General features: G+C 45.0%; 1 protein-coding gene across 1 annotated transcript; it reads right to left on the reverse strand.

Moving 5' to 3' along the window:
• N4BP2 (NEDD4 binding protein 2) lies at positions 1–24,667 on the reverse strand. The gene is made up of 16 exons (XM_015831955.1): positions 24,463–24,667; positions 22,712–23,888; positions 19,401–19,528; positions 18,116–18,204; positions 17,479–17,555; positions 16,540–16,698; positions 12,653–14,766; positions 11,692–11,777; positions 10,762–10,807; positions 8,780–9,012; positions 7,515–7,633; positions 7,276–7,411; positions 3,800–3,988; positions 2,427–2,595; positions 1,918–2,041; positions 1–46 (listed from the first exon to the last, which is right to left on the reverse strand). The coding sequence occupies exons 1-16, from the start codon at positions 24,665–24,667 to the stop codon at positions 1–3; spliced, it is 5,097 nt and encodes a 1,698-aa protein (XP_015687441.1).

Here is a 24,667-nt window from a genome sequence, read left to right on the forward strand (position 1 = left end):
TTATTCCAGCCAGATTTTAAAACAGCCTGACTTTATTTCTGTGAACCTGCAGACCAGGAAGAGATTTGACTTAAAATATGTTCTGAATAAATGACCTTAGGTTGAATTCAAACAACGGTGAACAGAAGGAACATGAAAACAAAAAAAAAAAATCACAAAAAAATCCCCCTTACACATACACACAGTTCTTAGGTATCTGTTGTCCTCTAAATATTTTTATGGACCTATTCTATTCAATCTCTCTCAGGATTTCACCTCCCAGTCTTCCACCAATTTCATAACAGCATATTTCTTAGGTTTATTTGCTGATGTTCCTCCTAGTAATCTTTTACAGTCAAGTGCAAAGAACAGCACCGCCCTGATCCGATAGCCGAATAACTGACCTCGTGAGCCACGGCGTAACAGCTTCATAAAAACTGGGTCGACGAAGTGGGCACTCTGAAGACACAGTGGCATGTGACTGACATTAGGCAGTACAGATCGTCCTTGATTTACGGCAGACTGTTTAGTGACCATTCGGTCGATCTAACCTTCTCAATACTTGTAGACTCTAGGTAGCATGTGGAAGGGGTCCTCAGCCCCCGGTCATTGGACTGGCACCGGTCCACAGCGTGCCAGCAACCGGGCCGCACAAACAAGCAAAGCCCCATCCACAGGAGGCAGGCAGTACACAAAACCACACCCCCTCTGAAAAACCTTTCTCCATGGCACCGGTCCCTGATGTCCCAAATGTTTGGGGACCTCTGGCGTATGGTGTCAATAGGAATACAGTTATTGGGGTGGTGTTTTGCACTGTGATTTCAGTGGAGGTTGAAACTCTGGCACTTAACATTTTTGGGGAGGCCTCATTAATCAGACTATTAATCAGACTTTGTTTGAGCTCCAGACCTGAGCAGGCTCAACTCACATCTTACGAGAAAGACTCACTGGAAATTCTAACTTGCAAAGCGAAACCGGTAAATTGGAAAAAGGAGGGGGAAGAAGACAGCGGCAATCTGTTTTTTAATTATAATACCGCCAAGAAACAGTACAGGTAATCCTCAACTTACAACAGCTCACTTAGGGTCTGTTCGAAGTTACGACGACGCTGGAAAAAGTTGACCTATGACTGTTTTTCACACTTACGACCGTTGCAGCCTCCCCAGGGTCAGGTGATCAATATTCAGGCGCTTGGCAACTGACTCATATTTATGATGGTGGCAGTGTCCCAGGATCACGTGATCCCCTTTTGCGTCAAGGGGGAAGCCAAATTCACTTAACAACGGTAGTACTAACTTAAGAACTTCAGTGATTCACTTACCTGCAGCAAGAAAGGTCGTAAAATGGGGCAAAACCCGTTTAACAACTGTCTCACTTAGCGACCGAAATTTTGGCCTCGACTGTGGTCGTACGTCGAGAACTACCTGTACGGAATCACCCTAGAACAGGGGTAGGCAACCTTGGCTCTTTTATGACTCGTGGACTTCAACTCCCAGAATTCCTGAGCCAGCCATGCTGAGGGGAAAGGGAGAGGTTTCCAAGCTGAGCCATGCCGGCTCAGGAATTCTGGGAGTTGAAGTCCACGAGTCATAAAAGAGCCAAGGTTGTCTACCCCTGACCTAGAGGAACATATGAAAGCATAATTAATGTTAATTAATGTAGACTTTATTAGTTTAGAGCAGGGGTAGGCAACCTTGGCTCTTTTATGACTGGTGGACTTCAACTCCCAGAATTCCTGAGGGGAAAGGGAGAGGTTTCCAAACTGAGCCATGCTGGCTCAGGAATCCTGGGAGTTGAAGTCCACCAGTCATAAAAGAGCCAAGGTTGCCTACCCCTGACCCAGACTATCAATTTAGTCTTTCTAGAAAACAATGCCCCAGTCCTGGAGCGGTTCAATGCAGGCTGCAGATTTCCAGTGAGGAGATGCTGAGGACTCACCTGAACTTGTGGCTGGTGAGGTATTTCATAACGGCCGGCTTGATCCGAGCAACTCCCCCCTGGCTATGGTTTCCCCTTCCGGTGATCACGTAGAGATACGGCACGCCACCTGCTAGGCTGCACTCTGTTTCGCGAGAAGGATAAATGTTCTCTCTCTCTTCGTTTAAAAAAAAAACCCCAACAAGTTCAGCGATTCGAACGCGGCAATTTTGAAAAGAGCCCTGACCGATTCGTGAAGTGCAAATGCTGCGTGCGATAAACCAGCTTCTTCAACCCAGTTCAACCTATTCTGATCAGAATCTGCTTCGGTTTGGCTACGCAGAATAACCTCTGAACAAGAGGGCAAGAATGAAAAGCCAGATGTTTGAGAGGCCAAGCTCTACTTTTAACTCTCCCTCCAGACCACAACTGTGCCACGGCAGTTAATTTCAACCGCATTGAATGTCTTTTATTCCCATGTTCGTTCTCCGGAAGGACTGATCTGTTTACGTAGAAAGAGGAACTCTTACCTGTGGTTTTCTCCCGCAGCACTCTGGAGAGGTGACCCAAAGCTTCATCCACGTGAAGACCGTGAAGGTCCAAAAGGTTTATGGGCAGCTTTGAAGCGTTGACTTTCTCAAAGATTTGCTGAGCCGCGTCTTGATTCGCTTCTTTCATCTTCTGCTCGTGAAACTGGCCCTTCAGTCAAACACACAATTAAAAAACTTAGGTGCAACGCTGGCTACGGGGAGCACAAGCAAAGAGTGGAACCCTCACAGTATCTCAGAAGAGGGAGCTGAGTCTTTGGACCACACATCAAAGAGGATCCTGATCTGTTTCAGGAAGCTGCAGATCCACCTAACTGCATGAAGCAGGAATAGGAAGGGAGGGAGGGAGGGAGGAAGGAAAAATAGAGGAAATGAAACATCACACGGTGTGATCCGTGACTGAATGCAAAGAGCAACTGATAATGGATACAGGTAGTCCTCACAATTGAGCCCAACATTTCTGTTGCTAAGTGAGGAATGTGTTAAGTGAAATTTTGCCCCATTTGATGACTTTTCACTTAACGGCGGGGGCAAGGAAGGTGGTAAAATGGGGCAAAACCCATTTAACAACCGTCTCACTTAGCAACAGAAATTTTGGGCTCAACATCAAAAGATGTTGAGACTCTAGAAAGAGTGCAGAGAAGAGCAACAAAGATGATCAGGGGACTGGAGGCTAAAACATATAAGGAACGGTTGCTGGAATTGGGTATGTCTAGTTTAATTAAGAGAAGGATGAGGGGGTACATGATAGCAGTCTTCCAATATCTCAGGGGCTGACCCAAAGAAGAGGGAGTCAAGCTATTTTCCAAGGCGCCTGAAGGCAGGACAAGAAGCAACGGATGGAAACTAATCAGAGAAGCAACCTAGAACTAAGGAGAAACTTCCTGACAGTTAGAACAATGCACCAGTGGAACAAGCTGCCTCCAGAAGCGGTGAATGCTCCAACACTGGAAGTTTTTAAGAAGAGACTGGACAGCCATTTGTCCGAAATGGTATAGGGTTTCCTGCCTGAGCAGGGGGTTGGACCAGATGACCTCCAAGGTCCCTTCCAACTTTATCATCATCATCATCATCATCATCATTATCATCATCATCATTATTATTATTAACTGTGGTCATTAAGTAGAGGACGACCTGTATTTATTGGATCCTCGATTCTAGCCTCCGTGAAACCGTGGCGGTGAAGGGAGGACCGCGTCCATTTTTAAAATGATTTTTTTGAGAGCCACCGAATTGCGATGTTTGAAAAAACCACGTCCTGCTTCCTCAACGTTCAACCGGGCAACTGGTGGCTTTCCGGAAGGGGCGTCTCTGTGCTGAAATGCTGCTTCGTCCTTGGTGAAAATCAGTCTTACCTGTTGCACGTAAAACGCCGCCACGGGCTTCATCCCCATGCGGTAGGCTTCTCCGGCTTTCCGCAGACATTCCTGCCTTTGCTGTTGGTGAAGAAAGGCCTCGGCCCTGAAGTCCTCGTAGCCTGGATACTGAGTGTCTTGGAATCCCTTCTCGCTCAGGATGTCTTCCAGTTCTTTGGTCTTCATAGCCTGGGATTGAAAAGTGAGGTGCTTTATTATATTTTTTATTAATTTTTTTACACCAGCATAAGTCATTCAATAGTTGGTAAACAGTGTGATGTCTGGGTTACATTTGTAAAAACAGTCCTTAACAATTAATTTCTATAGTCTGTATTCCATATATTAATTTTGTTTACTTTCCTCTTTCCCTAAAATAATAATAATAATAATAATAATAATAATAATAATAATAATAATAATAATAATAATAATAATAATAATAATAAAGTGAGGTGCTTTAGACACAACTCGAGGCAAAGCTTATGGGTCTAGCTCAGTGATGGCGAACCTTTTAGAGACCAAGTGCCCCAAAACCAGCCCCTCCCCATCCCGCCTGCTCCGCCCCTCCCTTCCCCCCACCCGCAGGGCCACTCACTACCTCCACGGCCCACTGCAGATCGCCCAGGCGGCCCAGCAGCACCATGGCGGCTACGCCTTCCACCCACGCCCCGTAGCATCAACTGTGCACGATGGGCACGAGGGTGGAGTCTTGTCCCTGCTGCCCGGCTGCCATGTCCTTGGCTGCCCTGCTCCGCGCGGGCCGCGCCCGACTCTCCTCCAGGGGGGCTGCTGGTGAGGAGGGGGCCAGAAGGGGAGGTGGGGCTGGGGTGATGGCGCGCGTGCCCACAGAGAGGGCTCTCGAGTGCCGCCTCTGGCATGCGTGCCGTAGGTTTGCCACCACTGGCCTAGCTGAAGGACAGCCAAGAAGAAGCTGTCCTGCATCGTCCCGTGGAAAGGGAGCTTCGCTTAGTGCCAACAGGAGAATATATTTGAAGAATGAAGGCAATATATATGTGTCCCGGGAGAATGTTGCAGGATTCAATCTATTTGTAGCTCAGGATTGAACCGTGGGGTCCTTGTTGTTCTCTGAGCTTGGTGATTTTCTTGCAGATGTTTCATGACCCAACTAGGCAACAACATCAATGCTAGAAGGGGTTTGCGGAGAGGAGGAAGAGGGAGGAGGAGGAAGAGAAGGAGGGACTGTGGGGTCCTTCATGCTCTCTGAGCTTGGTGATTTTCTTGGAGATGTTTTATGACCCAACTAGGGAACATCATCATAAGAGAGTGGGATTTATGGAGGAGGAGGAGGAGGAGGAGGAGAAAAGGACTCTTATTATTATTATTATTATTATTAATTTAATTTATATCCCGCCCTTCTCCTTACGGACTCAGGGCGGCTAACAACCAAATAAAACACTAATCCCCAAAAACTACAATTTAAAAACATAAGTAAAAACAAATATTAGTAATTTGGTCAAGTTAATTTAAAAATTGCTTTAAAACCCCATTAAAATTTTCCCCTAGGCCAGTCCTGCAAGTTGGAATAGCCATGTCTTAAGGGCACGGCGGAAGGAAGGGAGATCAGGGATCACCCTGATCTCTGGGGGTAGCTCATTCCAGAGTGTGGGAGCTCCCACAGAGAAGGCCCTCCCCCTTGGGGTCGCCAGCCGGCACTGTCTGGCTGACGGCACCCTGAGGAGACCCACTCTATGGGAGCGTACAGGCCGATGGGAGGTAATCTGTGGCAGAAGGCGGTCTCGAAGATATCCTGGTCCGCTGCCTTAAAGCGCCTTAAAGATGATAGTCAGCACCTTGAAGCACACCCGGAAGGCCACCGGCAGCCAATGCAGCTCGCGCAGCAGCGGTGTTACGTGGGAGCGACGAGTCCCTCCCAGCACCACCCACGCGGCCGCATTTTGGACTAGCTGGAGCCTCCGGGTGCTCCTCAAGGGAAGCCCCATGTAGAGAGCATTACAGTAGTCCAGGCGGGAGGTGCTTGTTGCTCTCTGAGCTTGGTGGTTTTCTTGCAGACGTTTCATGACCCAACTAGGCAACAACATCAATGCTAGAAGGGGTTTGCGGAGAGGAGGAAGGAGGAGGAAGAGAAGGAGGGACTGTGGGGTACTTCATGCTCTGTGAGCTTGGTGGTTTTCTTGCAGATGTTTCAGGACCCAACTAGGGAACATCATCATAAGAAAGTGGGATTTGAGGAGGAGGAGGAGGAGGAGGAGGAGGAGGAGGAGGAGGAGGAAAAAAAAAGGCTGTGGGGTTCTTGGTGCTCCCTCAGATTGGTGGTTTTCTTGTGGACATTTCATGACCCAAATAAGTAACATCATCAGTGCTGGAAGGGAGTGGATTTTGCTCTCTGTTTCTCTACAAGTGGCCTGCCCTGCCAATGTTGTGGGAGTGTTCTTGGTGGTGTCTTGATTAGGGTACCGTTTATTGAGTTTGTAGTCCCTCGACCGGGGTACTCTTTACCACTTGATGCTAACCTCTACTTATCTGGGTGTTGACTGCTGGTCAGGAGGACCTGTGATTTTTTCGGGATTTTGGATCGTGTCCTTTGAAAAAGGCCACGGGAAGAGACTAGAAGACTTTGAAATGTGGATTGACAGGCGGCTGTTACGTAGAAGCTGGGTGGACAAGATCAGAAATGAGGAGGTGATCAGCCGCCTGGGAAAGCCCAGGGAATTCACCAAAACAATTAAAAACCAAAAATTAGAATATTTCGGACACCCAGAAAAACACGGCCTACTCCATTTAATCCTCCAGGGAAAGATGGAAGGCCAACGAGGTCCAGGTAGAAGAAGAACATTGTGGCTTCAGAATCTAAGGGCCTGGTTTGGACAAAACTCAGCAGCACTTTTTCGTGCGGCTGCTGATAAAAACAGGATTGCCAACACGATCGCCAACGTCTGATAACGGATACGGCACAAGAAGAAATCCTTTGAACGGCATGTAGATATGGTCACCCTATTTGCCCAAGGAAACCTCTGCGAGAAAACAGCCAAGCTCAGCGAGCATCAAGGCCTCCACTTCACTTAAGTCAGTGGTTCTCAACCTGTGGGTCGGGACCCCATTTGGGGTTGATCGACCATTTCATGGGGGTCGCCAAGCAAGGCTGTCCGCCATTTTTTTTGTCTGCCATTTTTTTGTCCGCCATTTTTTCCCCCTTTTCCGGCGGGTGCCTTACCTCCCTTGGACTGGGCCAGCTGGTGGTCGGCCTGCTCCGTCTCTGCCGCTTGCCAGCTACGCCTCTGCCGGCGCAGGGGCCGGAACCACGCATACGCGGTGCTCCCGGGCAGGGAAAGTCCTCGACTTACGACCGGTTGGGTAGTCCTCGACTTACGACCGGTTTAGTCCTCGACTTACGACCGGTTGGGGGTCGCGGCATTAAAAAGGTTGAGAACCACTGACTTAAGTCTTTTTAAAGCCCCTTTCAGAAGATTCCACCAAATAGCTTTTTTTTTTTTTACCTTTTTCTCTCGGCTCTTGGAAGCGTTGCTAGGAGACCGCGCGGCGTTCTGAGCCGGTTCTTTAGCGACCACGTTTTTTATGGGATCTGCCTCTAGAACACTGTTGAGGAACTGGACCGTTTGTTCCAGGGAATAACTGACAAATTGGGAAAGAAGAAGAACAACAACACAAGGAATAATTTCAGGCGGAACAGCTTTCGCGGAGCCGATCTCCCCCGTCTTACGCAAGGAAAACTCACTTGTAGTCCTTGAAGATGTCCATCAAGAAGTTTGCGCTGATGGTTGGGAACAACTCCAAAAGTTGTTTCTCCTTCAGTTTGGCAGCACAGTCTTTTTTAGCGATGCAGGGGAAAGGCTTCTGCCCCACAAAGAGAGAGAAAAAAAAACAATTCTATCTCTAGGAAAGTGCTTCTCTAATGCTACAGCGCAAATAATAAACCACATATTTTTGTATTTTTTGCAATAACTATTACCACATCTGCTTGCATATAAGCTCTTTTATGACTTGTGGATTCCAACTCCCAGAATTCCTGAGCCAGCATGGCTCAGCTTGGAAACCTCTCCCTTTCCCCTCAGCATGGCTGGCTCAGGAATTCTGGGAGTTGAAGTCCACCAGTCATAAAAGGGCCAAGGTTGAAGACCCCTACCCTAGGTCTAGAGTGTAGAGCAGGGGTGGGCAACCTTGGCTCTTTTATGACTCGTGGACTTCAACTCCCAGAATTCCTGAGCCAGCGTGGCTCAGCTTGGAAACCTCTCCCTTTCCCCTCAGTGTGGCTGGCTCAGGAATTCTGGGAGTTGAAGTCCACCAGTCATAAAAGAGCCAAGGTTGCCTACCCCTGATCTAAACTAATAAAATCTACATTAATTAACATTAATTATGCTTTCATATGTTCCTCTAGGTCAGGGGTAGGCAACCTTGGCCCCTTCATGACTCGTGGACTTCAACTCCCAGAATTCCTGAGCCAGCATGGCTCAGCTTGGAAACCTCTCCCTTTCCCCTCAGCATGGCTGGCTCAGGAATTCTGGGAGTTGAAGTCCAGGAGTCATAAAAGGACCAAGGTTTCCCCACCCCTGATTCTAGGATGTTCCTGCCAGCTTAGTTCCCCTTCTATTCCCTCACCTGGCTGGCTGAGGAATTCTGGGAGTTGAAGTCCACACATCTTAAAGTTGCCAAGTTTGAAGACCCCTGATCTAGGTGCAGGGGTGGGGAACCTTGGCTCTTTTATGACTTGTGGACTTCAACTCCCAGAATTCCTGAGCCAGCATGGCTCAGCTTGGAAACCTCTCCCTTTCCCCTCAGCACAGCTGGCTCAGGAATTCTGGGAGTTGAAGTCCAGGAGTCATAAAAGGGCCAAGGTTGCCTAGCCCTGGTCTGGACCCTACTGGGAACCAGAACAGAGAACACAATGCTCCAAAACACTGGGAGACCGGCAACTGGGTTGTTGGGACCAGGATGAGACGTACAGGAAATACACAAGAGCAGAAGCAGCAAGCGGTACCGTACCAGAGTTAGTCTTTCTTGCAGAGCTATTTCTTCAGACATGATCTCCCGGAGCGAAACCTTCTGGGTGTGGACGTTCCAATGATCCATGTAAGGGAAAACTTCGGAAGCCGCCGAGCTTTCAGCCGATGCAGCCATAGGTAAGCTTTCCTGCTCCCGCCCTTGGAAATCAGCAGCATATTGGGAAAGCAGGCCATCCACTTGGCCCGGGTGCAGTTGCTCAAACAGCACGGGATCTTTAGAACAAAGAACAACCGAAGATGAAATGGCATTTTATTTATATATATATATATATTCGGGAAACCACAAACTGTGAGACCACCACCAGATTAAAAACTATAAAAGTTTAATAAAGTTAAAAACACCTAGCTTTCGCCGGCCTTCTGCCAGCATCATCAGGGTGACTAGCAGTCAATGGGATGGCTATTTATAGGAGTGGTGCCTTTTGCACCCAACTCCTGGACCTCGTGACCGGGCCCAAACGATCTTCCTAGCCATCCCATTGACTGCTAGTCACCCTGATGATGCTGGCAGAAGGCCGGCGAAAGCTAGGTGTTTTTAACTTTATTAAACTTTTATAGTTTTTAATCTCCTGGTGGTCTCACAGTTTGTGGTTTCCCGAATATGGATTTACCCAGGAGTCAACCTTCTATTTTTAGGATTTTAAACAATATATATATTACCTTGAGTGCTTTTTGATGCACATCAAAAAGCACTCAAGGTAATTCTCCTCCCCTGTCTCTTCCCTCCCTGACACAGCTGACAAAGTGAGAAAGAGCCTGTGGCCTGGAGGTTAACACAGCTGCTTAACATGCAGGCAGCCCAGGTTCGAATCTCAGAAGGGTATGTTTGGCTGATGAGAGCTAAAAAGTTCGAAATAGCTATTCCATTCTCCCTTAGTTTTTTCCACAGACCAGAGTGTGCGTAGTTTTGTGTGCTGCCTGCATCCCGCAGATGGGGCTTTGCTTATTTTGTGTGGACCAGTTGGATAAGCTAAAAAATTTGGATGCCGACAAGCGCTCAAAAGATCAGGTTCACCTACCTGTGGCTGGGCAGCATATATGGAAATATACTGCTCAAAAAAATAAAGGGAACACATCCTATAAGAAATCCTATAGGATGTGTTCCCTTTATTTTTTTGAGCAGTATATTTTCTAAAAGGACAGTATAGATAGTCCTTAATTTACCACAGTTTGTTTAGTGACCGCTCAAAGTTACAACGGCACTGAAAAAACTGACGGTTGTTCACACGGCTCTTGCAGCCTCCCCACGATCAGGTGATCAAAATTCAGATGGTGGGCAACTGACTCATACTTATGACCATTGCAGTATCCTGGGTTCACGCCATCCCCTTTTGTGACCTTCTGACAAGCAAAGTCAAGGTGGAAGCCAGATTCACTTAACAACTGCACTGATTTACTTAACAATTGTGGCACGGGAGGTCATAAAATGGGGCAAAAGTCAGCAACTTTCACCTAGCAATGGAAATGTGGGGCTCAGCTGTAGTCGTAAGCTGAGGACTGCTTGTATACTTAATGGGTAAAGCAAGAAGTTGGGGTGTCAAAATGCAATCAAAAGCCCGCGCTTCACGCTAATTAGGGGAATATGATTTATGACTGTGTATTGGAGGAGGGAATTGTGCTTTGTTAATTTGTATCCAGGGGAAGGGAATTTAGTTTTTGGGTACAACTATGTAGTGCCGATACTTTGTTTCCCGAATAAAAGATTCTTTAAGGTAAACAATGCCTCGAAGTTCTTTTGAAGGGTTTCATCTGTCGGAACTACGACAGTGTGGACTTCAACTCCCAGAATTCCCCAGCCAGCCATGCTGGCTGGGGAATTCTGGGAGTTGAAGCCCACACATCTTAAAGTTGCTGACATTGACAAACACTGGTAACGGGAGCAGGCATAGGAGGAAGCAAAAATTTTGCAACGGCAGATTTTACGAACAGAAGAACCATGATTTAATTGAAGACAATACTTACTTTTTTCAAAAAGTTTGCACCATTCTTCTTCTCTCCTCTGACGCTTCTAAATCAAAACATTGATAATACATGGTGAGTACTAATAGTACACTGAAGACTGCCATTATTTTGCCAGGGCCACAAAAATCTTCAATCAAGAGCCTTAGTGATTATCCTCCGTTTGCACTTACATCCCCCATTATGAAATGTTTCGAAAGGCTGATAAAGGACTTTATTATATCCAGCCTCCCTCCAGCATTTGACTCACTTCGGTTCGCTCACTGTCTGAATCGCTCCGCAGAGGATGCTATTTCCTCTGCTCTCCCTATGAGCTTGGCGCACTTGGAGTAAACAAATATTTATGTGCGAATGCTGTTCGTCGACTTGGTTTTGTGTTTAATACGACCATTCCTCAGCATTTAGTAGACAAACTGGGCCTTTTAGGGTATATATTTTTTAAAGAAATGTGTTTCGACCAAGTGCAATGTAATCTATATCTATATAAATAAAAATGTAAATGTTCGTTTGTTCAAAATCTTAAATCTCTGAAAGTTCTTCACCGATTGCTTTGAAATTTTGACACAACGTTGCATTCGAATACGCGCGTGCTTTTATATACCTACTATTATATAGATGTCACACCGGTGACAGGTAAAAACATGCTTTTTTAAAAAAAACAGCGCCATCTGTTGGACGTAAAAACAACACACGCTAGCATTGTGAAATTAAACATATTACAAACGTGCGCTTTCTCTTTTATTTCTTTTCCATTTAACCAGACTCAGCCACAGCAACGCATGGCCGGGTACAGCTAGTTGTTCTATAAATTATTGAAATGTCAATAATTTATACAGCAAGTCAAAAAAAAAACCATATTCTGTAATATAATGCATGCCACTGTAATAAGTCATGAACAATAATAAGCCTATCGTTTGAATTAAGCTGACTAACCATAATAGATGCTTTCCATTTGTCATGAATTTCTCTGGCCAAATTCAGATCAATATGAACCACATAGTCATCAGGAGTTAGTGATCCTTATGGAAGGAGGGGGAAAAAATGAGGTAAAAGTCACATACAAATTTAAAGAGAGTCCCATGGTATTTAGTTAAATGCTTTTTTTTAATAAGACATAAGTGTGCTTTCGTTTTTTGTTTTTTTTTAAATGTGCCATCTAAATAAGGTGCAAGCATATAAATGCTATAAATTGGAGATGTCCAGTCTTGGCAACTTTAAGATCTGTGGACTTCAACTCCCAGAATCAACTCCCAACCGGTAAGCCAAGACCAAAATCATATTTATTCGTTTTTCAAATTTCTCTCTGCTGCAATCTCTTTATGTAGGAAATGTTGATTAGGGTGATAAAAGATGAAGTCCAAAATATTTGGATAGCATTAGATTAGCTACACACTCTAGATTCTGGGCTCTTAATCAGAACAGAGTTGACTGCTATAAGATAAAATAACATTGAAGCTTTTACTACAACCGATTAATCAGTTGCAGTAAACTGATTTACTACAACCTCCTCATAAATTAGCAGCTAGCCAGCCACAGAACAATGAACATCAAACCCATGTAGCAGGCCAAAAATAAACTATGAATTATGAACAGTGACATACAGTGGCTTAACTCAAAATAAAAGCTTGGAATGCTTACATATTATTGCCTAATCTGTACCAACTTCTATTACTTAACCCAGGGCTTCCTCAAATTTGGCAACTTTAAGACTTGTGCAAGGAATTCTGGGAGTTGAAGTCCACAAGTCTTAATGTTGCCAAGGTTGAAGACCCCTGATTTAACCTCTTCAGTTCTTCTAAAGGTGAAGATCTGTTAGGTATGTACAATCATCAGTTCCCAGTTCCTAAGGAATTTGCTATTTTATTTCAGTAAAACAGTCCACTGATGTTATTACCTGTATCAACTCCAACCGGTCCAAATATTTCACTTAACTGCATGGCTAATTCTGGCGCTAAGACCAGCTCGAGGCAATCGATGGTCACAGACTTTGAGTGGGACACGGAGTTCTGCAACTTGACCATCCCAGGATCTCGTTTGGAGTCTTCTCTTTGCGTCGGAACCACCACGCCGGGACCGCCCTCCGTTTTTCTGCCCTGCTCGAATCGGTCGCTTTCTGCCCTGCTCGAATCAGTTGCTTCCCTTCTTTCCAAATCAGAGGTGTCTTCTGGAAATGGACCCTCCTGAAGGTCCGCTGGAGTCTGGGCGTCTTCCACATCACGGGTGGCTTTCCAGGAGCCACCAACTTCGTCACGAACAGCGACGTCCGTTTCACGAACGGAAGAGCTACTCCGCGGCTCGTTCTCCGATCGCGTCCAGGAAATTCTCTGCTTTGTTTGCCCATTCAAAGGATCTCCCTCCGGGTCGGAGGAGTCTGCGTGTTCTCCTGTAGCAGGTAACGGATGGATTTTGTTTTCTCCCGAAGAAGAATTTACACCTTTTCCTGCAGGAGGGTCAGAAATGTCCTCACCGTTGTCACCGAGGGGGACTTCGGCTATTTCGGACGGGTGAGTAAGGAAGGAAGGAAGAGACATGTCAGGAAGCGGAACCTCTGCTTTCTGCAGGCCTTCAACGTCGTCTTCTTTGCACAGTTTCTCGGCCGAGTCTAACAGCAGGCCCGTAGCCCAGTCCATATCTCGGTTACACCGTTCGTACAAATCTTTGATGGCATCAAAGGAAAGAGACCCAAAGAGTTTGCACAAAATGTTGAGGTTCTCAGATTCATCCACACTCACAAGCTCGCTTTCTTCTACGTAGGTGCTTCTCTCGTAGGTTGCTTTATAGGGTATCTTTTCCGGACAATCTGGAATAGTTTCAACCCTTTTGGGTACGAATCCGTCGAGCCTGCCGTGTAATACTTTTGTATCTTCTGAAAAAACAATTTCTCTCTCCAGTCTCCACAGAAGGGCGAAATCCCGTGGTTCTGTCTGTGAATATTTAGTAGCCTCGGACGCCGCACGTTCGTTGGGTTTTTCTTCGGTCCAGTTGCACAGAGACGGCGCTTCTCCTGGTTTGTTGAGGGCTGAATTGTTGGTAAAGGTTAAAGCTAATTTATGGTGCTTACGTGTTCTTTTATTCGGCGGCGCCTTTTTCTCACCGAGAGCTTCCGAAGCTGCGATTTCAGATCCTTGAAAGTGTTCCTCCTTCGAAGGGGCCCACTGCTCTTCAACATCTGCAGATGTTTCGTCCGGCAAAGACGTTGCGTTCCCATCATCAGCGTTGACCTCATGTTGACTGTTTCCTAATCCCTCTGACTCACTAACATCTCGCTTGGTTACTCTTTTCATTCTGTGTCGTCTTTGCTGCAAAGTTTGGACCGGCCAGTCTCCTACCATCAGCAATTCTGTTGTATGGACTTCTGTATTAACCTCAGGCATCGACGTGGAAGGAAAGTTATAGTTGTTTTCTTCACACTTATCTTTACACCTTTCTTCAGAAAGTGGCAGTTCCTGAGGGCCGTCTACGAAATCTGATTTTTTACCTTCACTTGTATTTTTTAATGAATCAAGGGTAGATGTTGGTACACTTAAATCTCCTTTGTCCCTTCCGGCATGTTTGTCTAATCTTTTATTTCTTTTTACCCTTTGCCCCATCGTTTGTTCTACTGGCCAGTCTCCCACAAAGCTGAACAGTTCAGGTTTTACTGAGTTGCCATCTTTGTTTTGCGTTTCGGTCAATTCTGCCTCTGTTATTTCATGACGTGCAGTTGCTTCAATCTGAAGTTTCAACTCACTCTTATTGCACAACAGAGTGTCGTCACTGGAATCCAAGACTGGTCTTAACTCGGTTTCCAGAACGGATTCCATTTCGATCTCTGCTGGTAAAGCATCAGCATCCAAGCAGTCTATACTACATTCAGAACTGGATTCTTGTGAATCAGGTCCAGCTCTTCTCGTCTCGTTTTGAAGATTCCGATCTTCTGCTGTAACTTCTTCTAAAGCAGCTTTTTCACCTAGATTTAACTCTACACTTTGCAAAGAGGAAGCTAACGTTTCTTTCTGGTCGTCTTTCCTACAAGACAAATATATGTGTTTTAATGCACACGTCGGCGAAGTTTGCTTCTGCTAAAACATTTTAGGGCATAACCTGAAACGGCGTAGGTAGACCAGAAGGAAGAAGATAAAGCATGTTAAAAGGACCGATGAAAACTCAAAACTATTTCCCTTGGACAAACGAGGATTTTTTGTTGAAACGAAGACTCGAATGCTTAAGGAATCGCAGACTAAATAACACCGAGATGGCTGGTTTTCGTTTTACATTTCATTAAGACTCTAAACCAGTGGTGGCGAACCTATGGCACGGGTGCCAGAAGCGGCACTCGGAGCCCTCTCTGTGGGCACACATGCCGTTGCCCCAGCCTTGCTTCCGCCCGCGACCCCCTCCTCACCAGCAGCCTCCCTGGAGGAGAGTTGCCCCTGAGCGTGGCCCACACGGAGCAGCGCAGCCAAGAACATGGCAGCCAGGCAGCGTAGACAAGACTCTGCCCTCACGCCCCAACGCGCACAGTCGATGCTGCGGGGCGTGGGCAGAAGGCGTGGCCGCCATGGTGCTGCTGGGCTGCCTGGGCGATCTGCGGCGGGCCCTGGAGGCGGTGAGTGGCCCTGCAGGCAGGAAGGGTGAGGCGGAGCGGGAGTGGGGTGGGGCAGGGGGTAGGGCAGGGGCGGGGCCAGTTTCTGGGCACTCAGTCTCTAAAAGGTTCGCCATCACTGCTCTAAACTAAAACCAAGTGGAAGAGACTGCATTGGTTTTGAGCTGGCGGACAGAAAAAAGCCAAGGTACCAATATAAAGATATGACTATTTTAGCAGAAACAACCACGTCTTTATATTATCTACTGAAACAAACAGGGAGGTCTACAAAGGTAAAAGAAATTGACACGAGCATTACGCACATTGTTCTATTATTTTTCTTTCCTTATTAAAATCTGTCATCAGATACGGAGATGGTCTACAGCTTTTGCAATTATTTTCACAGAATGCTATATATACATTTCTTACTATGCTAGTGTAGCAAACCAGTCTGAGCTCAAGTTTTGCTGCTGGAAAAGCGGCAACAGCAAATATCCAGGAAACACAAAGTTATCATTTCTGCTTCAGGGATTTCATTGAAAATGTTCAATAAATTGTTCTGAGAATTGCCCTGAGTAAGGAACTCTGACAGAGCCTGACGTTCTAGCACAGTGGTTCTCAACCTTTTTAATGCCGCGACCCCAACCGGTCGTAAGTCGAGGACTAAACCGGTCGTAAGTTGAGGACTAAACCGGTCGTAAGTCGAGGACTAAACCGGTCGTAAGTCGAGGACTACCCAACCGGTCGTAAGTCGAGGACTTTCCCTGCCCGGGAGCGCCGCGCATGCGTGGTTCNGCCCCCTGCACCGGCCGAGGCGTAGCTGGCAAGCGGCAGAGACGGAGCAGGCCGACCACCAGCTGGCCCAGCCCAAGGGAGGTAAGGCACCCGCCGGAAAAGGGGAAAAAAATGGCAGACAAAAAAAATGACGGACAAAAAAAATGGCGGACAGCCTTGCTTGGCGACCCCCGTGAAATGGTCGATCGACCCCAAATGGGGTCCCGACCCACAGGTTGAGAACCACTGTTCTAGCAGGAGCGCTGGATGCGGAATTAGATCATTGTACTAAACCCCATTCTCTTCTAGCAACGGTTGACGTGGCCTCGTAGGCTCACGAAACATCTTCAGGAAAACTAACAAGGTCAGGGAGTACTAAGGGCCCCACAATCAGCTTCATCTTTTAAACCAGCTTAAAAAGAGGGTAGGCACATTCAGTTTACCCCTGTCTTTCCTCGCGAGGGAGAACTTCAGCACAGGTTGCAACCTTCTTCATGTCATCTGAGATTGAAGAATTCAAAATTGAATTAACGGTCAGGCAATGTTCATATCGTTCCAACATTCTTTTGATCTTTTCTTTAGATACACCGTGAACGTTTCGCCTAAGTATCGAAAAGAACAAAACACTTGAGATGCTGCCAGCGCAACACAGCCACACTGCATGCAATTTTAACACATTTTTGAGATTTTTTAAAAAAAATTAACTACATTTGTTTCACGTCGACCTGCAGGCTCACGAACATTATCTAATTCTTCTCATGCTCTGGTCTAACTAAGCAAGGGATTTTTCCTTAAAGCCTTAGGTAGATGACTTCCAAAGCCCTTCCAAAATTGCAAGGAATTGTATTTTTTTTTTTACATGATACATAAATAGCCTATTTACTGACTTAAAGGATAAAAAAAAAGGACTGAGCTCTAAGTCATCCCACTTTTATATCAGTGAGGAAATATAGGAAATAATAGGAAATAATAATTAGAAATAATTATTTCTAATTATTAGAAATAATAATTAACAGGAAGATTAGTTGTTCTCAGATTTTATTAATGTCAATTTAAAAAAAAATACGTACTCTTGACGCTGTTTAAATGAAAAGCCTACACTCAAAGGTAATATTTCTAAGGTAAAAACAAGTAATATTCAGAAAATAAAGCTGCCATTCCTAATTATGCCATGAAATCTTACAATTATCGATAAAAACTAAGCAAAAAACAAACAAACAATGAATAGTATTGCAGAAATATAGATAATTTGAACTCAAGGCTGAGTAGAAGCCTCCTGCAGGCAACTGAGCGGATTCCTAGCTGAGATATGTTTATTAGTTATTTCTCATTGATGTTACACAGTAATGTTGTTGCAGAATTACTACTACTGCTGTTATTACCTTTCCAATTCTTTGGGTTTAAATTTCCACCATGTATCCGGTTCGCGAAATATAACTTTGTATTTGTGTTGCTGTGACTGAAGAAAAAGGTAAAAAAATAAATAAATTTAAAAAAAAGACATATCACCATCCGACTAGATTCTGTAACAACTTTGTACTATATAGTATCAACCTTGTTGATTCTCAAGACTCTTTTTTCTATGCATTCAATATGGACTGTGATTTAATATGTATGTATGTATGTATGTATATGTATGTATGTATGTATGTATGTATATGTATATGTTTATATGTCTGTGTGTGTGTGTGGATGTGTGTCTATATATATCTTTTGAAAGCAAGCATCCCAATTTCGTTTTTTAATGTGCGCCTGTGTGTTCACAGAAAAAAGTGACAATAAAGCTTATCTCATGGCTGGCTGGGGAATTCTGGGAGTTAAAGGCCCCGGGTCTTAAACGTGGCCAAAGTTGGACACCCTTGACTTAACTCCTTGAAGGAACCTCAAGAAATCCCACCACTGTAGGCTAGACTAGGATATTAAAAAATCATCCTTGAAGAAGAAAAGGACAAATTCTGTGGATACGGCTACCCAGAAAACAATATTACAACGTAATACCAAAAAATATGCAATACTAACCAAAGCAATATAAGGCTTCATTTCCCAAGCCTGCGTGTTTGTATTGTCTATGATTATAGGAGTGATCCTTTTCTCAAAGGCTTCTTTGGCTGACAAATAAATTGAGGGGGAAAAAAAATTAATCGTAAACTAACCAAACAATTTCTATTACATATTGCATGATGCTCTTTTCTGATAAGCTCTTTCGTACTCTCCAGCTTGTTTTTGAAGTAATTGCAGTAATATTTTTTTTTAAAAAAAAAAGGCAAAAGGAGTAAAAAAAGAACTTGAATATATAACATAATTCATAATTCTCTCGCAGGCAGGACCCTCCTGCCAGATCTGACCGGGTGGGTGGACACCACTGGGGAGAGATGGTCCCATAAGTAAACATCCCCCCCACTTCCCCGGGCCATGATACAGTAGCTTGAATTCCACCCGGAAACATCGTGGTAACCTGTGTCATATGTGCTGAATGACTGGCACGCATAATTGCCTGTACCGTCACGTGTACCAGCTGAAACTTCCAAATATCCCTCAAGGGTAGCACTTAAAGGGGCAAATGACTCCGAACAGTTTTTCCTTACTTTAATATATTTGGTACCGTGTTTTCCCGAAAATAAGACCCGGTCTTTTTCTTTTTTGCCTTCAAAAAAGGTCTTATTTTCGGCGGTGTCTTTTCCACTCACCTCCGGCATCGACAGGCCTGCCAATTGGCCCACTTCTTCTGCGGTGTCTCCCGGCCTGCATTTTGCGGTCCGAGGCTTTTCCGGAAGGCCTCTGCAGCCGATAACTGAGCTAATCCATAGCTCGGTTATCGGCTGCTTCCGGAAAAGCCTCGGACTGCAAAAATGCAGGCCGGGAGACGCCGCAGAAGAAGTGGGCCGGCAAGGAGAGGCAGGCTGCAACGGCAAGTGGGTGCGGGGACATGTGCCTCACCCCCAAACTAGGGCTTATTTTTGGGGTAGGGCTGATATTAGGCCCACCCCCCAAAAATCAAGCTACGGCTTATTTTCAGAGTAGGTCTTACTTTTGGCAAAACAGGCTAGTTCAGTTCCAGGGATGGGTTTTTCAATTGACGAGGAGCCCGGGGACACAAAATGTAGGCGTGTTGGATCTCATATGGTCTAATTTGGCAGATGTTTAATATGTGCCTTACTGCAAATACAATTAGCATCAATCCTGACAGAAATATTCCTTTAGGACTAGCAGAATGTATTCAGTTAATCTGATTTATTGATCAAATTTTATATCTGTTCTTCTTTAAAAAAAAAAAAGTGTTTTTCTGCTGCCGCTGAATTCTTACCACGTTTCCAATTCCACTCATGCGCGTCTGCTAAACAATCAGCATCAAACTGGTACTGCCCGTTCTTTTGATAAAAATAGTCATCTGTGCTAAGCATGATCCCACAAGGGTTATCCTCAAGCAAAACCCTGCGAAAAATGATAAACACAGCTCTAGTCTTTTTTTTTCCCCTTACAAATCACTGTGAAAAATAAACCTGCGTCTCATTCATCCTTGTGACTCTTTCTGTTTAAATCTTTCAGAAAATAAACCACAATAATCCGTGAGTTTTTTTGGAGTACCGTAGTAAGAGAAGTACATTCATAGGCTATCATATACCAAAACCATATTGGCTGTCAATTGTAATTTATTTTATTTATTACAGTAGTGGCCAAAATTGTGGAAACCTTTTGGGAAAAGTGTACAGTAGAAATGCCACCTTTGGTGAAGTTTCCACCCATTTTTCTTCTCATTTCTTTATAACTGTAGCCTTGTTCACTTAATAATACTATTTTATGTCGCTTTCTGGGCAACCAGTCAACTCTTTGCACCATTACTTTAATTTTATTACGTTTTACAAGCTCATTAAATGAAAGAACACAAAAAAACCCCAACCAACTTGACGACGATCACGTAACACATTGACAAATGTCCTCCTTTCAGCTTCAATACAGGACATCAAGAACTGAATCCTGTGATCTGATTGGCTCATTGCCAAAACAAGTTGACACCTGATTGGCTCTCCAAACACTCATGCTCATTGGCTACAATCGGATGAAGGAAAGCTACCTGAGATCAACCTAAGCAAGTTGTGCTTCCTTTTTCTGGTTATTTGGCTGTAACTTTTCATAGAATACAGTACAGATAATTGAACAAACTTTGTTGCATTACATTCTTGATTAAATTATCTTTCCATTGATATATAATTTTATGGTACTACTCCAAAAAGAAAGTGGTGTTATTAGCCATCAAACCTCAAAAATACACTTTTCCCAAAAGGTTTCCACAATTTTGGCCACTACTGTCCATTTCTACCCTGTCCATCTCACCTAAGTGACCCTGAATGGTCTACAATAAAAACATAAAAAGTAATATCAAAGCATACATTAGAGGTGAAGCAGAATTATGGACAACGTTAAAAATTAAGATGCTGCAAGTTAGAAAGCAACATTTTAAAATGGCAGGCTTTGTGTAACAGCCCACGCTTCCGTTCGAGGGCTAATCACGACCTGAAGGTGAGCCCCTGGCTTCTGCAGAGTCAATGAAAAGGTAGGGCTATGATAGGGTCCCAAAAGGGGATCACATGACCCCGGGACGCTGCAACCGTCATAAATCCGAGTCAGTTGCCAAATGTCCAGATTTGGATAGCAATAGCGCTTAGACTTATATACCGCTTTACAGTACTTTACAGCCCTCTCTAAGCGGGTTACAGTGTCAGGCTGTTGCCCCCCCCCAACAATCTGGGTCCTCATTTTACCGACCTCGGAAGGACGGAAGACTGAGTCAACCTTGAGCCAGTCTGGATCGAACTGCTGGCAGGTGGCAGAGTCAACCTGCAATACTGCATTATAACCACTGCACCATCACGGCTCGATCATGTGGCCATGGAGGCTGCAACAGTTGTGCAAAAAAGGGTCACGAGTCACGTTTTTCAATGCCCTTTTAATCGTAAACGGTCACTAAATGAACTTGTTAAGTCGAGGACTACCTGCATATGGTCAGAAGAGAATCTGGCTTGCAGATAGAATTTATACGGTGCGTCTGTGAGTGAGAAAAAGAGAACAACATTGTATTTCTGAATTTTTTGTATGTAGAACCTACCTCGCCAAATACGATTTGCCCGATCCCGGAAGCCCTCGTAGAAGAACCAGTACATGACCCGGGAAGGCTTTACTGTTCGTTACGTGACCTCCAGGCAGTGGATGGACTTGAGAAAAATGGTGTCTTTGTCGCCCGTTTTTATTGCCGCATCTCTTTGGCATCTCCCAGGATTTTGAAACTTCCGGAGAGCAAAAGGTCCTTACTTGACTCTTACCATCCGAAGCCGGTCTCCACTTCCCGGGACCGAGGGCAATCGGAGTCACAAAGCTATGGTTTCTACCTTGTGACTCGAACGCTGGATAAAAACTAAGCTGCTGAGGATATGTCTGAAACAGAGAAAACGGCGCACTCCACGTCTGCTGAGAAGGATCCGTCTCCTTCATAAAAGGTGCCGATCTCAAACCAGATCCCGTGCACAGGTCAGGAACGGGATTTTTTTTAAGATCGTTACAGAGAGCCACTCCATTTTCATGCTCTTCAGCGTCCCGTGAAGAAGAAGAAGAAGAAGAAGAATTAGGGGAGGCATTTGTCTCTATGTTTGCAAAACCGTGACACCGTTGAGCAGTCGGGGTGCTCATTGCNAAACCTAACCTGTATTCTACCACTTTATATTTCTTTTGAATATAAACACTCCATCTTCCCCATATTGATAAAAATTGTTCATTCGAGTGATTCTTCAAATAAGCCGAAATCTTTGCCATTTCAGCAAGATACGAAACTTTCAATCTCCAATCTCCCATCGTTGGCAGAATTGGGCTCTTCCAGTTTTGGGCTATTAACAATCTAGCAGCAGATAAACAATAAAGCATCAAATTTGTCTCTTTTACATCTAAATTTTGCACAATACCTAAAAGGAACAACTGTGGTAGAAAAGTAATCCTTTTTTAAAAAATCTGCTGTAAGTTACACCATAATTGTATAGGAGCCCCTGGCTTCTTCACAGAGTCAATGAAAAGGTAGGGCTATGATAGGGTCCCAAAAGGGGATCACATGACCCCGGGACGCTGCAACCGTCATAAATCTGAGTCAGTTGCCAAATGTCCAGATTTGGATAGCAATAGCGCTTAGACTTATATACCGCTTTACAGTACTTTACAGCCCTCTCTAAGCGGGTTACAGTGTTAGGCTGTTGCCCCCCCCCAACAATCTGGGTCCTCATTTTACCGACCTTGGAAGGACGGAAGGCTGAGTGAACCTTGAGCCAGTCTGGATCGAACTGCTGGCAGGTGGCAGAGTCAACCTGCAATAATGCATTATAACCACTGCACCATCACGGCTCGATCATGTGGCCATGGAGAGGCTGCAACAGTCGTGCAAAAAAGGGTCACGAGTCAACGTTTTTCAATGCCCTTTTAATCGTGAACGGTCACTAAATGAACTTGTTAAGTCGAGGACTACCTGCATATGGTCAGAAGAGAATCTGGCTTGCAGACAGAATTTATACGGTGCGTCTGTGAGTGAGAAAAAGAGAGCAACATTGTATTTCTGAATCTTTTGTGTGTAGAACCTACCTCGCCAAATACGATTTGCCCGATCCCGGAAGCCCTCGGAGAAGAACCAGTACATGACCCGGGAAGGCTTTACTGTTCGTTACGTGACCTCCAGGCAGTGGATGGACTTGAGAAAAATGGTGTCTTTGTCGCCCGTTTTTATTGCTGCATCTCTTTGGCATCTCCCAGGATTTTGAAACTTCCGGAGAGCAAAAGGTCCTTACTTGACTCTTACCATCCGAAGCCGGTCTCCACTTCCCGGGACCGAGGGCAATCGGAGTCACAAAGCTATGGTTTCTACCTTGTGAATCGAACGCTGGATAAAAACTAAGCTGCTGAGGATAAGTCTGAAACAGAGAAAACCGCGCACTCCACGTCTGCTGAGAAGGATCCGCCTCCTTCGTAAAAGGTGCCGATCTCAAACCAGATCCCGTGCACAGGTCAGGAACGGGATTTTTTTTAAGATCGTTACAGAGAGCCACTCCATTTTCATGCTCTTCAGCGTCCCGTGAAGAAGAAGAAGAAGAAGAAGAATTAGGGGAGGCATTTGTCTCTATGTTTGCAAAACCGTGACACCGTTGAGCAGTCGGGGTGCTCATTGCTATAAAGTCAAATAAAACCTTTTGCATTTGATTCGGATCAGCGTAAGACTCTGCCTTGTCGGCTAACGTCACGATTTCTGAAACGGCACCGCTGTCCAGGACAACTTCTGGCAAACTGCAGCTCTCTGGGTTTGGTGTCAAAATATCCTTTGTCTCAACCTCTGTTATGGACATTGACTCCGACGCTTCCCTGTAATTTGGTTTCGATGCAGTGAACCAGTTTTCTATTGCTGATCCGCTGGATTTTATACATAGTTCAGTGCAATTGGAATTACTGTGGTCCTGAGCCAGAGTTAGACTACCTAAGAGACGATCGTTTCCTGATTCTTTTGCTTCGCTTGTTTGACCGCATTTCTCAAGAGCATTATCTATCAGGAGGGCCAGTTCTTCAGATGACCAGGGCTGCTGTGATTCTTCACCACACTTCGCCACTGCAGCAGTAGTATCGTTGCCCTCGAGTTCATGAGTACTACAGCTTGAGTTATTTCCACCAACTAGCAAGGCAGAGAGGGAATCAAAACCTGAGACGTTTGATGAACATATTGTATCCTTCGCCGCCGTGGACAGTTCTAGCAGATAATCCATAGTGTCTTCCACTAGTAAAAACAAAGCAATTGGAGAATGTGATTTATGACTGTTAATTAAAGGAGGGAATTGTGCTTTGATACTATGTGCTCAGGGGAGGGGAATCCAGTTTTTGGCTTGAACTACGTTAGTGCTGAAGCTATGCTACTCCAATAAAGATTGTTTAAGGTAAACAATGCCTCAAAGTTCTTTGAAGAGTTTCATCTGTCGGAACCGTGACATCAGGAGGATTTTCAACCAACACAACATACATAGACACTTTAAAGCCAAGAATACACTTAATACATCAGCAAGTTCCTGAGGCATCCTTGGACAATGTGTTGGCTCTGCTGAAAGTTCAAAAGCAGAAGGCAAAAGGCAAATCAACAGAAAAATGCGGGGGGGGGGGACCAAAGAGATCTCTGGGTCAAAGAGTTCTCGGTCACTTGATGGAATACCCCCGGGGCTGGAATTGATCCCTAGCATCAGCATCCTTTTTTTTAGCCCCCACCTATAAAGTGAAGTGGGGAGGGAAATAACCACTTTAAACTGATATTTGCTGTAGGAAAAAGGACCAAACTGACCGCAGACGTTGATTTGGCTTACCTCTGAAATCACATTCCGACAGCACCATGTAGATGACCGTGGGATCCAAGTCCGAGAACATTTCGGAAAGTCCGCTGACGAGTTCTTCTTTATTGATCCCATGTAATGAAGCTGGTGAGGACGAGGCGTCAGGAGCAGACATTGTCTCTGGGTTTGCGTTTTTCCTCGATGGGCTCACGCCAAGGTTTTTCTTCTTCTTTGGCAT

The sequence above is a fragment of the Protobothrops mucrosquamatus genome, unplaced genomic scaffold (genome assembly GCF_001527695.2).
Source record: "Protobothrops mucrosquamatus isolate PMUCROS unplaced genomic scaffold, P.Mucros_1.0 scaffold_292, whole genome shotgun sequence".
In the NCBI taxonomy this organism is placed as follows: Eukaryota; Metazoa; Chordata; class Lepidosauria; order Squamata; family Viperidae; genus Protobothrops; species Protobothrops mucrosquamatus.

What these genes read in the sequence shown, in the direction of transcription:
- N4BP2 (XM_015831955.1), bottom strand. Translation starts at nt 24,667, where the DNA reads ATGCCAAAGAAGAAGAAAAACCTTGGCGTGAGCCCATCGAGGAAAAAC. An exon ending in CCAAGAGCCGAGAGAAAAAG is followed by an intron (nt 3,989 to 7,275) that starts GTAAAAAAAAAA and finishes TTTCAATCCCAG; the next exon opens with GCTATGAAGACCAAAGAACT. An exon ending in CTCACCAGCCACAAGTTCAG is followed by an intron (nt 47 to 1,917) that starts GTGAGTCCTCAG and finishes CCTGGTCTGCAG; the next exon opens with GTTCACAGAAATAAAGTCAG.